The 10,218-nt window shown below is 51.6% G+C and overlaps 1 protein-coding gene across 1 annotated transcript; it reads right to left on the bottom strand.

Moving 5' to 3' along the window:
* Positions 1 to 6,217: 6,217 nt before the first annotated feature.
* Positions 6,218 to 8,230, bottom strand: LOC127305214 (F-box/FBD/LRR-repeat protein At5g53840). Its single transcript, XM_051335609.2, has 3 exons — positions 7,213 to 8,230; positions 6,970 to 7,113; positions 6,218 to 6,866 (listed from the first exon to the last, which is right to left on the bottom strand). Exons 1-3 carry the CDS (start codon positions 8,017 to 8,019, stop codon positions 6,495 to 6,497), a joined length of 1,323 nt encoding a protein of 440 aa, XP_051191569.1. The 5' UTR covers positions 8,020 to 8,230; the 3' UTR covers positions 6,218 to 6,494.
* Positions 8,231 to 10,218: the final 1,988 nt, after the last annotated feature.

Below are 10,218 nucleotides of genomic sequence, written 5' to 3'. Positions count from 1 at the left end.
TCTATCTAATAAAGAGCAGCACAAAGATGGAAGTGAATTTTTCTCTTCTTCCCGCCCTATCTTCCTTCCTCAAAATCCAAACGGCTGCAAAATCTTCTATAAGTACAAGGCTTTGGTCATAGTCCGCGTGCGGTTTGCGCGTGTGACTATGACTTAGACTTTGACTCTTGCTCGGAGAGGAGAGGAGAGGAGAGGCCACCCTGCTACGACAAACCGCGGACTCTATGGAGAGGAGAGCGAGGCGATAGGCGGCATGGACCTGCGTGTGGAGAACGGTGCGATCTGATGGCTACGGGCGGCATGGGCCTGGAGGTGGCAAGCGATGCAATCCGGCAGCAAAGAAACTCGTTAACTCAACTGGATTGTCGAGGAGAGCGCGGTGAACGGCTGGGTGAATGCTCGGCACGTCCGGCTCCACTCTCGGTCATCTTTTCTAGTACGCCTGCAGCTGCAATCCGTTGATGCAGTTGTCAGTTGGACTGATATCTTCAGGTAAGTCCCTTTTATTATTTCTTTCGGTGTGTGTCTGTCCACAAACAGATTTGCTTTTGTAGCTCAATCAATCAAGTTGTCTTTTTTAATCATTTCAAAATTCAAAAAAATACCATCCTATGGTCTAGTGGCTTGCAATTTGGAAGCAGAGTATACCTGAGTAATGCCCTAAAGCATAGATTCGCCAAAATTCGAGGACCAAAACGGAGAAAGATGTGAAAGAAATTCTGAACTCGGTGCAACCGCCGACTGCCGTCCACCTCAGCGCAGCTTCGCGAGATGCTTAACAACCAAACTCGGCAGAGCAGACAGCACAGAGCAGAGGAGGGAGCAGTTAGCTAGTAGAGCTGTAGAGGCGGGGGAGAAAAGGTAAGAACATGGGTCTGGGCACTTGGATTAGAAATTGATCCGCAAACATAGAAATCATAATACTGAGACAACGTGGAGTGCATTTTTTTTTCTTAAGTGTATGACCTCATCAGCGCCCTCTACGACGACCTCCTCGGTAAGATTATCACCCGCCTCCCCGTCAAGGAGGCCGCCCTCCTCTCCCGCTGGCGCCACCTCTGGCGCTCTACCCCGCTCGCCCTATGTGATTACCACTTCCCCGAGCCCACGCGCGCCGCCGCCGTTTCCCGGGTCCTTGCCGACCACCCGGGCCCCTTCCGCGCTGTCGCGATCCACGGCTGCAGGTTCTTCACGCAGTCCCCTGAGCTCGCTGAGTGGCCACGCCTCCTCGCCGCAAAGGCCATCCAGACACTTGCCTTGGCCAACCAAATGCCCACCGTGGCTCACGCCCCCTTCTTGTGTCTCCCCGTCGACATCCTCCGCCTCCATGAAAGCCACATAGCAGCTGAGGAGGACGCAAGCGTTGGCCGGAAGGTGGTGCGGCTGCAAGCCGAAGTACTCGAGGAAGTGGCAGAAGAAGTTGGACGCCGGCAAGCCCAATCCGCGATCGAGGTGCGCGCCGAAGACGACGCGCTCGCCGGGCTCCGGCTTGGGCTCCACCTCCGCGCCGGGCGCCCTCGTGATCACCGTCGACGGGATCCGGCGGAGGCGCACCAGACGCTCGATGTCGTCTTCCCTCATGTTAGACCCCCTCCAAGACCCGCTCGCGCTGGCCATTGATGAAGAGGAGGAGGAAGAAGACCACGAGAGGCGAAAAGGTGAAGAAGAACCTCGCGACGGCGGCGGCGGCGGCGGAGGACGCACCGTCGAAACGCGGGGCCCCGTGGCGCCGGCTCGTCGGAGTAGCGGCGGCGGATTGACGGAGATGCGTTCGCCGGAGTTCGCCAGTGAGAGCCTCCACCGGAGCGACGAGGAGCTCGAGCGCGAGGAAGAACAGCGAGAAGCTTGGGCGCGAGGAAGAGCGAGCGGAGCGGGAACGCGAGGAAGAAGAAGTGAGGCAGTGGCCGCCTCGGTACCCCCCCCCCGCGCGGCATTTATAGCCGACCGCGGCGGACGGTTGGCCTCCAAGTGGCGATCGTGGCCACGTCCTCCGGATTAACTGCGCCATAACGCCACCCACGATCGCTGCGGTTACCGGAAACCGCCACACCACGTCCCCCACGACCGCACCGGATCCGGAGGAGACATTGATGTGACCAGACGAACCGGCAGCAGCGGCCTGACGTCAGACCGGTCAAGTCGGGCGCAGGACCCGAGGCGGCGGAGACTCCGGCGCGCCGCAAGTCGGAGCCGGACATTGAATTCAACTCGGCCCAAAACTTTCCCAGCAAGGCGGAGACATCGCCAAGACTTGAAAAAAAAGCAAAAGCTGCAGAAGTGAAAATCACGGCCGGCTAGGAGCAGCCGGCCGAAACGAGCCGGATGAGGCGCGGCCGGCTGAATGGAAATTCTCGATCGGCCCCTCCGAGTGCCGTCAAGCATATTCGAGAGATCAAAAGGCCAGAAAACCCGCCTAGGTCCTTCTAAACGCAGGACCTTGCCGGCCTTCGAGGGCTAATGTCGGGGGAAGACCCCGGGTAGGGCAATGGACGCGGAGCGACCTGGGCTGGCCATCGGTCGGCTCGCGGCAAAGGCCGGCGAGGAGCGGCCGGCCGGAGCCGTGGCCGGCTGGTCCGAAGCCGGCGCTGGGGTCCTAGTCGGCACAGCTACGGCCGCCAATCTTTGTCAGAGCCGGCTTCTACAAGCCATATCCGATCGGGGTTTTGTACCTCGGACCGACTCGAGGTGGCGAGTCTTGCACTAGAAGGAACCGGGTTGGTGATCCGGGTTCGCGAAGTCCACGCTGACTTCATCTCCAGCTCAGCGGCGAGGGGGGCACGTCGGCTGGGACAGTGGCGCCGGAAGGAGGGGCGCCACATGGGCATGTGTGGCACCCGTGGGAAGGGCGCCACACAAAATGGTTAGATCGGTGAAATAGTTTCGCCGCAGGATCATTCTATGCTTTTTTTTTTTACTTTTGGGTTATTTTTGTGCAAATTCGCAGTGAGACCGGTGGAGCCATGAGACATGTGCAACAATAACAAAATGAGGCGAATTAGGCAACGAATGGTGGGTGGGTAGGAGTAGCTTCCTGGGCAGTACAAGGCTATTTCAGTGATTAAGTTTCAAAATTATCACATCGTACTAATAAACTAGAGATGACCAGCGAGACAGACAAATACATACTATACTGACATCATCGCACCTGCAATTAGCTGCTTGCAGATCATTGAGCTTCAATCATCCACGAAGATTACAAAGTCAGATCCCTGAGCCACAGCTGACAGATCATTGAGCTTCAATCATCCACGAAGAAGTCAGAATTTCTCCAAGAAATCGACGACCATGTCCAGCTCACCGCCGTCAGGCCGGCGCATCACCGTGAGATCCATCGCCTGCCGCGGCGTCAAGGCCTTCGTCCCCTTCCAGAAGCCGCCGCTCTACGCGGCCGTGTCCCTCGCCGGCCGCCGGGAGAAGACGCCCCCCGACCCCGACGGCGGCGAGAACCCGGACTGGGAAGGCGCCGTCTTCGGGTTCGACTTGGACGGCGACGGCGAGCTCCTGCAGTTCGAGGTGAAGGCGCAGGTGCCGCTCCTCGGCAACAAGCTCGTCGGCACCATCTGCGTGCCGCTGTCGCACCTCTGCAGCGGCGGCGGCGACGGCACGGCGCCGCGGCGCGTCAGCTACCAGGTGCTCGCCCCCGACGGCAGGCCCAACGGCAGCCTCAGCTTCGTCTGCGCCGTCACCGGCGGCGCGCCGCACTCGTACCAGCAGCCGCAGGTCTATGCGGCGCGGCCGGAGCAAGACGCCAGCCCTTGTTGCGCGCCTCCGCCGCCGCCGCCCAGTTTGGCCTATCCACCTCCGGCGACGCCATACTTTGAGCAGCAGGGCAGCAGCTACCCGCCGCCACCGGTGTCAACATCGCTGTATCCGCCGCTGCAGGACATGCTGCCGCCAAGCAACTACCCACTGCCGCCGCCGCGAATGATCGACTCGCTGTTTCCGGTGCCAAATTCCGGACCAAACGGCAGCTACCCAGTGCCGCCGACGCAAACTACTGCATATCCGCCACCACCTGCGTCGTGTGAAGGCTATTCGGTGCTTCCGACACAACACATCGGCAACTATCCGCCAAGGTATCCTCCGACTCCAGCATCGAGCTGCTACCCACCTCAGCCACAGATGAACCATGAGTTCCCCGCTCCCATCAACTGCTATCCTCCTCCGCCGCCGCCGCCGCAGGAGTCCGGTTCAGTATTTTCAGAATTCCCAAGATCAATGTCTTCGCCGGCACCAAGATCAATGGATCGTGAATCACCATACATGGCATCATCGTTTCAAGACTCTGGGATAGTCACTTACCCGGAATCGCACGGGCCGCGGGTGCCTTCCGGTGGCTCTCAGTACCCTCCGTCGTCGGGGATACGGCATCAGGAAGATGGGGCGAGTTCGCCATACTACTACACTCATCCTGGGCCTAGCTACTCGCATGGGTAATGTTGCAAATTTACAGAGTACTATGAAGATTTGGCGCGGCCACACGCCGCGTCAGTGGTGGGATGATATTGGTTTTGCAAAGTTAGATCAATATCACTGCTGGTGCATTCTATTTTAAGTACAGTAGCAGTAATAGTTTGTCGTTGGATACACTTTGCTTGCTGAGTTGTTGTTTCTGAGCTGTGCACATAATACTGAGACAAAGTGGTGTGCAGATCTTTTTTCTTGCGTACATACATTCGGTCATCGCATAGTGTATAATGGTATGTTTGTGGATTCTAATTTGATACTTTCCCAGGGCTGGTACGCAGTTCATGTTGCTTTTTACATCGACAGTTTCACATAATAGAAGTACTTGATACTACAAAGTCGCACATCACAACATGCCGGTAGCAAATCAACTATACATTCCCATCCTTTATCTCTCATTTTTAACAAATTGCAGTGATCTGCAAATATGGTAGGAAGAACCTTCACAATGAAATTTGCTTGACATACATAAAGGGGGGGGGGGGGGGGGGGGGTAAGGACCCGGGGGATCAAATTTTGATCCCCGGGTCTAGAGAGCGACACTTGTCCACTTAGAAATTTCAAATTCCGTTTTTTGCTTCCATAATGTACAAAAGTAGCAAAAAAGTTTCGGTCGTAGCGAAATCTATTCTCACCTAAAATTCCACTTTTGCTTCCATAAAAACACTGGTGTAGCAAAATCGACCCGATTGTAGCAAAAAAAAGGTTCACCACAAAACACACATCCTCATTGTAGATCTCGCCGGAGGCCTTGAAGCAAAATAACATTGTACTATTGTAGCAAAATTTTGACTTCGTCGGATACTCCCGTCGGAGACATTGTAGCAATAATTTTGTATGACTGTAGCAAAATCGCATAATAATTGTAGCAAGAAAAATATATGAATGTAGCAAATTGCCCAGAAATCTCGACAACGTGATCTCGTTTGTAGCAATACCGATCGCAGTTTGTAGAGAAGTCAATATAAGAGAACATATCAATCACTCAATAAACTCGATCATTAATTAAGAAATTGGAGCTATGTAATCCAAGACTTGTGTATTCATGTTACATGGAACAACAATACATGACAAGTGTGTCTAAACAAAGAAATGAAGATCAGATAACTTGCAAATATCTGAAAACATAGATAAAAATATTATATCAAGATAGATGACATTATAGAAATGCAGCCATACTTCTCTAACTTTCACTAGTGACGCATAAACATGTTAATGGATCCACGGAAAAGAAATATATTAATACTAAAATAATGATATTAGCAAAATAATGCTCAAAATTTCACCATGAAGGTTGTGTTAAAGTGTAAAAAAAGGTTTTACGTTTTGATACCGCATAAGAAATTGTGAGGAAAACACACATATCAAGGTAACAACTCCGAATAGCTTTGCAATGCTGGATACTTTATTTGCCATAACAATTTCATATTCCTAGAAGCATATTATTTCTTACCATAAAATGTGATGTCCACTAAACCATAATTTTATTCTGTGAACACTTTCCATGGTGCGCTCGCATTTGCGAGGGCTGCCACGCAAGTTCTACATTTTTAAAGGTTTAAGCATTACACCCGACCTTTTCATAAAGTAAAGGAAATTTCATGCTGTGGAACAATCACCCCGATGTATAATCTTTCTCGATGGTTCAAACATTACCCACCTTAGGCGACACGATCAATAGTTGTGAACCAACCCTGTATACTCTGATGATAATGAACCAAGTGACAGAGGTAACATTCTACATAAGCAATGCAAAGGAGAAAAATATCATGATACAGACCAGGCACGCTATATTCAGGAGCACATGGCTGTTATATCATATCACCAACATACATACATTACATCACACTGCTAGTCTTTCGGGTAGTTCTGCTAGCTTTATTTAACTCTTACATATACTCATGGCAGTTTAAATTAAAGTTCTCTTGGGATAATGGATGGCTGCAAACCAAACAGTGCTTGTGCTCTTGCGGTAGAAAAGCTAGCGATTCCGCAAAGAACTCGGGATCCAGCCAACCATGGCTTCATCAGCGAAAAGGGTCGCTGACGGTGAGCTTACACGCTTTCATGGGGGACCAGTCATTCTCAACCTCAGGCGACAGTTGCAAGACTTTAGAGGTCCATGCTCTGAACCGTGTACATCCCAATTTGTCTATCATCGCATTCACCTCGTCCTCCGAAAGAAGTTTTTCCTTGGGCGACACGAGCAGCAAAGTTTCCAGTGCATTGCCCCTCGCGACAAATTTGAGGAATTCGAATTCATTTTGATGTCCATGGAATTTGTGGAAGACGATTCTTTTGACGCTTGATCTCACGCATTGAACTGGACCGACCTCCCGCCAGAACTGGGCATGGTGCTCCCCAGCAGCGGCAGTTTCGGACAGATCACACGGGACAGACTGCAAGTTCACATCAGCGAGTGATTATTTGTCCAGTTTTCAAACACTAATCACTGATGGCATGATAATTGCTGGCTAAATGAATGAATGGATGAATGAGCACCTGGATGTGCAGCGTGGACAAGTTGGGGAAGCATCTGAGCAAGGTGGCCACCATCTTGAGCTCCTCTAGGACACAGAAGTTCACCTTGAGCGCCAATGTCCTGACGGCTGGAACTACGGTGCTTGGACTTGCGACCGTGTCAGGCTGCAATAAGAATATGTAGACATCATGCTCGTTAACTGTTCGACAAAAAATGTGGTGTTGACTACAGATCGAGAGAGAGCTGGGAATTAAGCAAGTTACTGGGATGATGTTGCCATCGATCTGCAGCTTGTGGAACATGGGTTCCATGTAGCCGAGCACCTGCAGGTTAGTGGTGGAGGCAATCTTGACCGTCACGGGACGAGCAGCTCTAGCGTTGAGCAGCGGCTTCATGAAGATGAGCCGCTCCAGGAGCGGCGCGTCCACCACCGCGAAATCCCCCACCAGAAAAACCAGCACGGACCGGAGGCTCTGGCTGCGGAGATGGAAGCGCCTTACGGGGGAAGCGAGCACGAGGGTCTCCAGGACAGGGCTGGCGGCGAGCAGGTGGTCGAGGTCCTTGTCGGACATGCCCATGTTCAGCATGCTGAGCGTCTTGAGGCAGGGAAATGCTACTGTGCTGCGGGAGAGGTGGTCGGCAGGTAACATCCAGCAGGCCAGGAAGAGTTCCTCGAGCGAGGCGCAGCGGAGGATGTCGGCGGGGAGGCAGGGATGAGCCTGAGCCGTGGGCTTTTGGTTGACGAAGAAAAGTATCTGGACGGCCTTGGCGGCGAGGAGGCGTGGCCACTCAGCGAGCTCAGGGGAGAGGGTGGTGAACCTGCAGTGGTGGAGGTGGACAGCGTGGAAGGGGCCTGGGTGGTCGGCGAGGACTCGGGAAACGGCGGCGGCGCGCGTGGGCTCGGGGAGGTGGCCATCGTTTAGGACGAGCGGGGTAGAGCGCCAGAGGTGGCGCCAGCGGGGGGCGAGAGCAGCTGTGCGGGCGGCATCCTTCACGGGGAGGCGGGAGATGATCTTACCGAGGAGGTCGTCGTGGAGGGCGCTGATGCGGTCATCCTCGCCGTAGCTCATGGTGGCGAGGCGCCGGCGGCGACAGAGGATCCGGAGAGTTCAGGGGATCGGGGCACCAGACGGCAAGATGCGGCGGGATCGCCGACGGCGGCAGCGGCGTGGCAGAAGACCTAGCAGCAGCACACTTGTGTGAGAGCGCTCGGGAGCGGCGTTCTGTTCATCATTGAAAAACAAAGCTGCTTGCAATCCAATTAGGAAAGAAAAACTTGGATTATGGGTCCTTCGGGATCTTACTTGTAGGATTCACAAAAGTTTTGGATTCATCCGACTGATAGTTGTCTCCGACCGACCGCATGCCGCGCACACGCCACGTGCCCCCTTCGGTGGCGAAAAGAAAGGGGGGCAACGTTGCAAGGCCCACCGCCGCACATTTTCCTTTTATTTATCCTTGGTCGTGTATTTTATATTTTTTCGTCGGTGCCCCACTACTTCAAGCGGGAGATACAATGTGACCTCACCTCCACATAGACCACGTCTTGGAACCGCCGCTATGTACCCACATCACTATGGCAATGCCACCACCGCTCCCTCACTGTCTTTGAGCTTGATACCCTCGCTCATCACTATGGATTTGTTCCATTCTCTCCAAGTGCTCTCTATCTCTATCTCTCTCTTTCTCTTTATGTGAATTCGGGCGTCGTTTGCTACGAGGCAGAATTGGCGGTGATGTTAGACATGTGACTGGTTGTAAAAGTCCTGCAAAACTACTGCAAGTCCGGTGAAAGTGCATGGATCCCCATGCATGGTTTTGGTAACTAATGAAAATCTCTATCGATTGATGTTTCATTGAGTTATATTTGAAGGGATTTTAAATAGGCAATGCTTGAAAATCATATGTTGGATTCAATGTTAAAAGAAGAAGAAAGTAAAAGGAAATGGAGTTATTGTGTGGAACTCAAATGTTGTATTGTTCTAACTTGTGAGTTAAACCATGAAGGATAAAGATCTTGAGAACATGATTACAACAGAATAATCCATGATATGGCTCTAAATCATGGCCATGATATATAGACTCATGGGTGGGTCATAGTTGACCAAGGCTTGAATATGCAATCAAGTGAAGAATGCATTGTGCTTCTCAAGATATTCTGATAGAGCATGAATAATATCAAGTGATGACCAAGGTGTGATGAGAAGAATGACCATGAAGAGTTGAAGACGGAGGGTGCGTGAGATTCAAGCTTACTTTCAAGATGACAACTTAATGAAGAGAGAAGAAAATTTGTTGATCAGGAGGAAGTGCAAGGAATGGATTCAAGCTGATCAACACACAAAGCGTAGATGCTTACCGAGTGGATCAAGTGATCTCACATGGTATGGTAAGTAATTGTGAACTAGGTTTTCTGAACTAAAACATGATATATACGTTTGATGTTTCTATATGTGTTTAGGTATGTTTTCATGGGTATATAGCCCATGATAGGAATGTATAAAGCGGTGATCATCATCAATCTTGAGAAGTGCAAATTCAAATCATCTCAAAGAGATCATATTCTTCAAGGTTGTCATCTATTTGTTGTTAATCGACATGTGAAGTTTTTCCTGAGTGAGGTTGTCCCATTGTGTTTATGTGGGAGCAATTTGTGATCACGGAGAGGATCAAATCTCGTACATTTTAAATTTTATACTAAAAGAATAACAAAGCAGCAATTATCAAGTGAAGGGTACCGGCTTTAGGTACACAAAATGGTGTCATTAAAATCAAGTGGAATGCGCAAGACAAACATATCATGTTCATATGTTTTTCTAGTTATAGCGATCTCAAGGTGTTTGGTGGAGATCAGGTTAAAATGAAGTCTTGGATTCATGCGACTGATCTTTGTGTCCGATCAGCCGCTTCCCGCGCATCGACATGTGCCCCCTCCCGTGGCGGAAAGAAAGGAGACAACGTTGCAAGGCCCACCACCACATCATATTTTTCCACTGGATCCGCTGTCCCACTACTTTAAGCGGGAGGCACAACGTGACCTCGCCTCCACATAGCCCACGGACCACCGCTATGCCAACGTTTTACAGCTCCCTCACTAGCTCTGAGCTTGTTGCTCTCATCCATCACCATGGATTTTTTCCACCCCCCCCCCCCCCCCCCCCCCGTGCATGCTCTCTCTCTCTCTCGGTGAAGTCGGCCGTCGTTTGCTGCGTCGCGGAATTGGTAGATTTTTTTGGCATGTGACTTTTTGTTGCAAAAGTCTTGCAATA

This window comes from Lolium perenne, chromosome 6 (genome assembly GCF_019359855.2).
Source record: "Lolium perenne isolate Kyuss_39 chromosome 6, Kyuss_2.0, whole genome shotgun sequence".
NCBI lineage: Eukaryota > Viridiplantae > Streptophyta > Magnoliopsida > Poales > Poaceae > Lolium > Lolium perenne.
The sequence above is the reverse complement of the archived record's forward strand: the minus strand, read 5'-3'. Positions and strand labels throughout refer to the sequence as shown.

What these genes read in the sequence shown, in the direction of transcription:
- LOC127305214 (XM_051335609.2), bottom strand. Translation starts at nt 8,019, where the DNA reads ATGAGCTACGGCGAGGATGACCGCATCAGCGCCCTCCACGACGACCTC. An exon ending in TCGATGGCAACATCATCCCA is followed by an intron (nt 7,114 to 7,212) that starts GTAACTTGCTTA and finishes TTCTTATTGCAG; the next exon opens with CCTGACACGGTCGCAAGTCC. An exon ending in TGTCCACGCTGCACATCCAG is followed by an intron (nt 6,867 to 6,969) that starts GTGCTCATTCAT and finishes GTGAACTTGCAG; the next exon opens with TCTGTCCCGTGTGATCTGTC.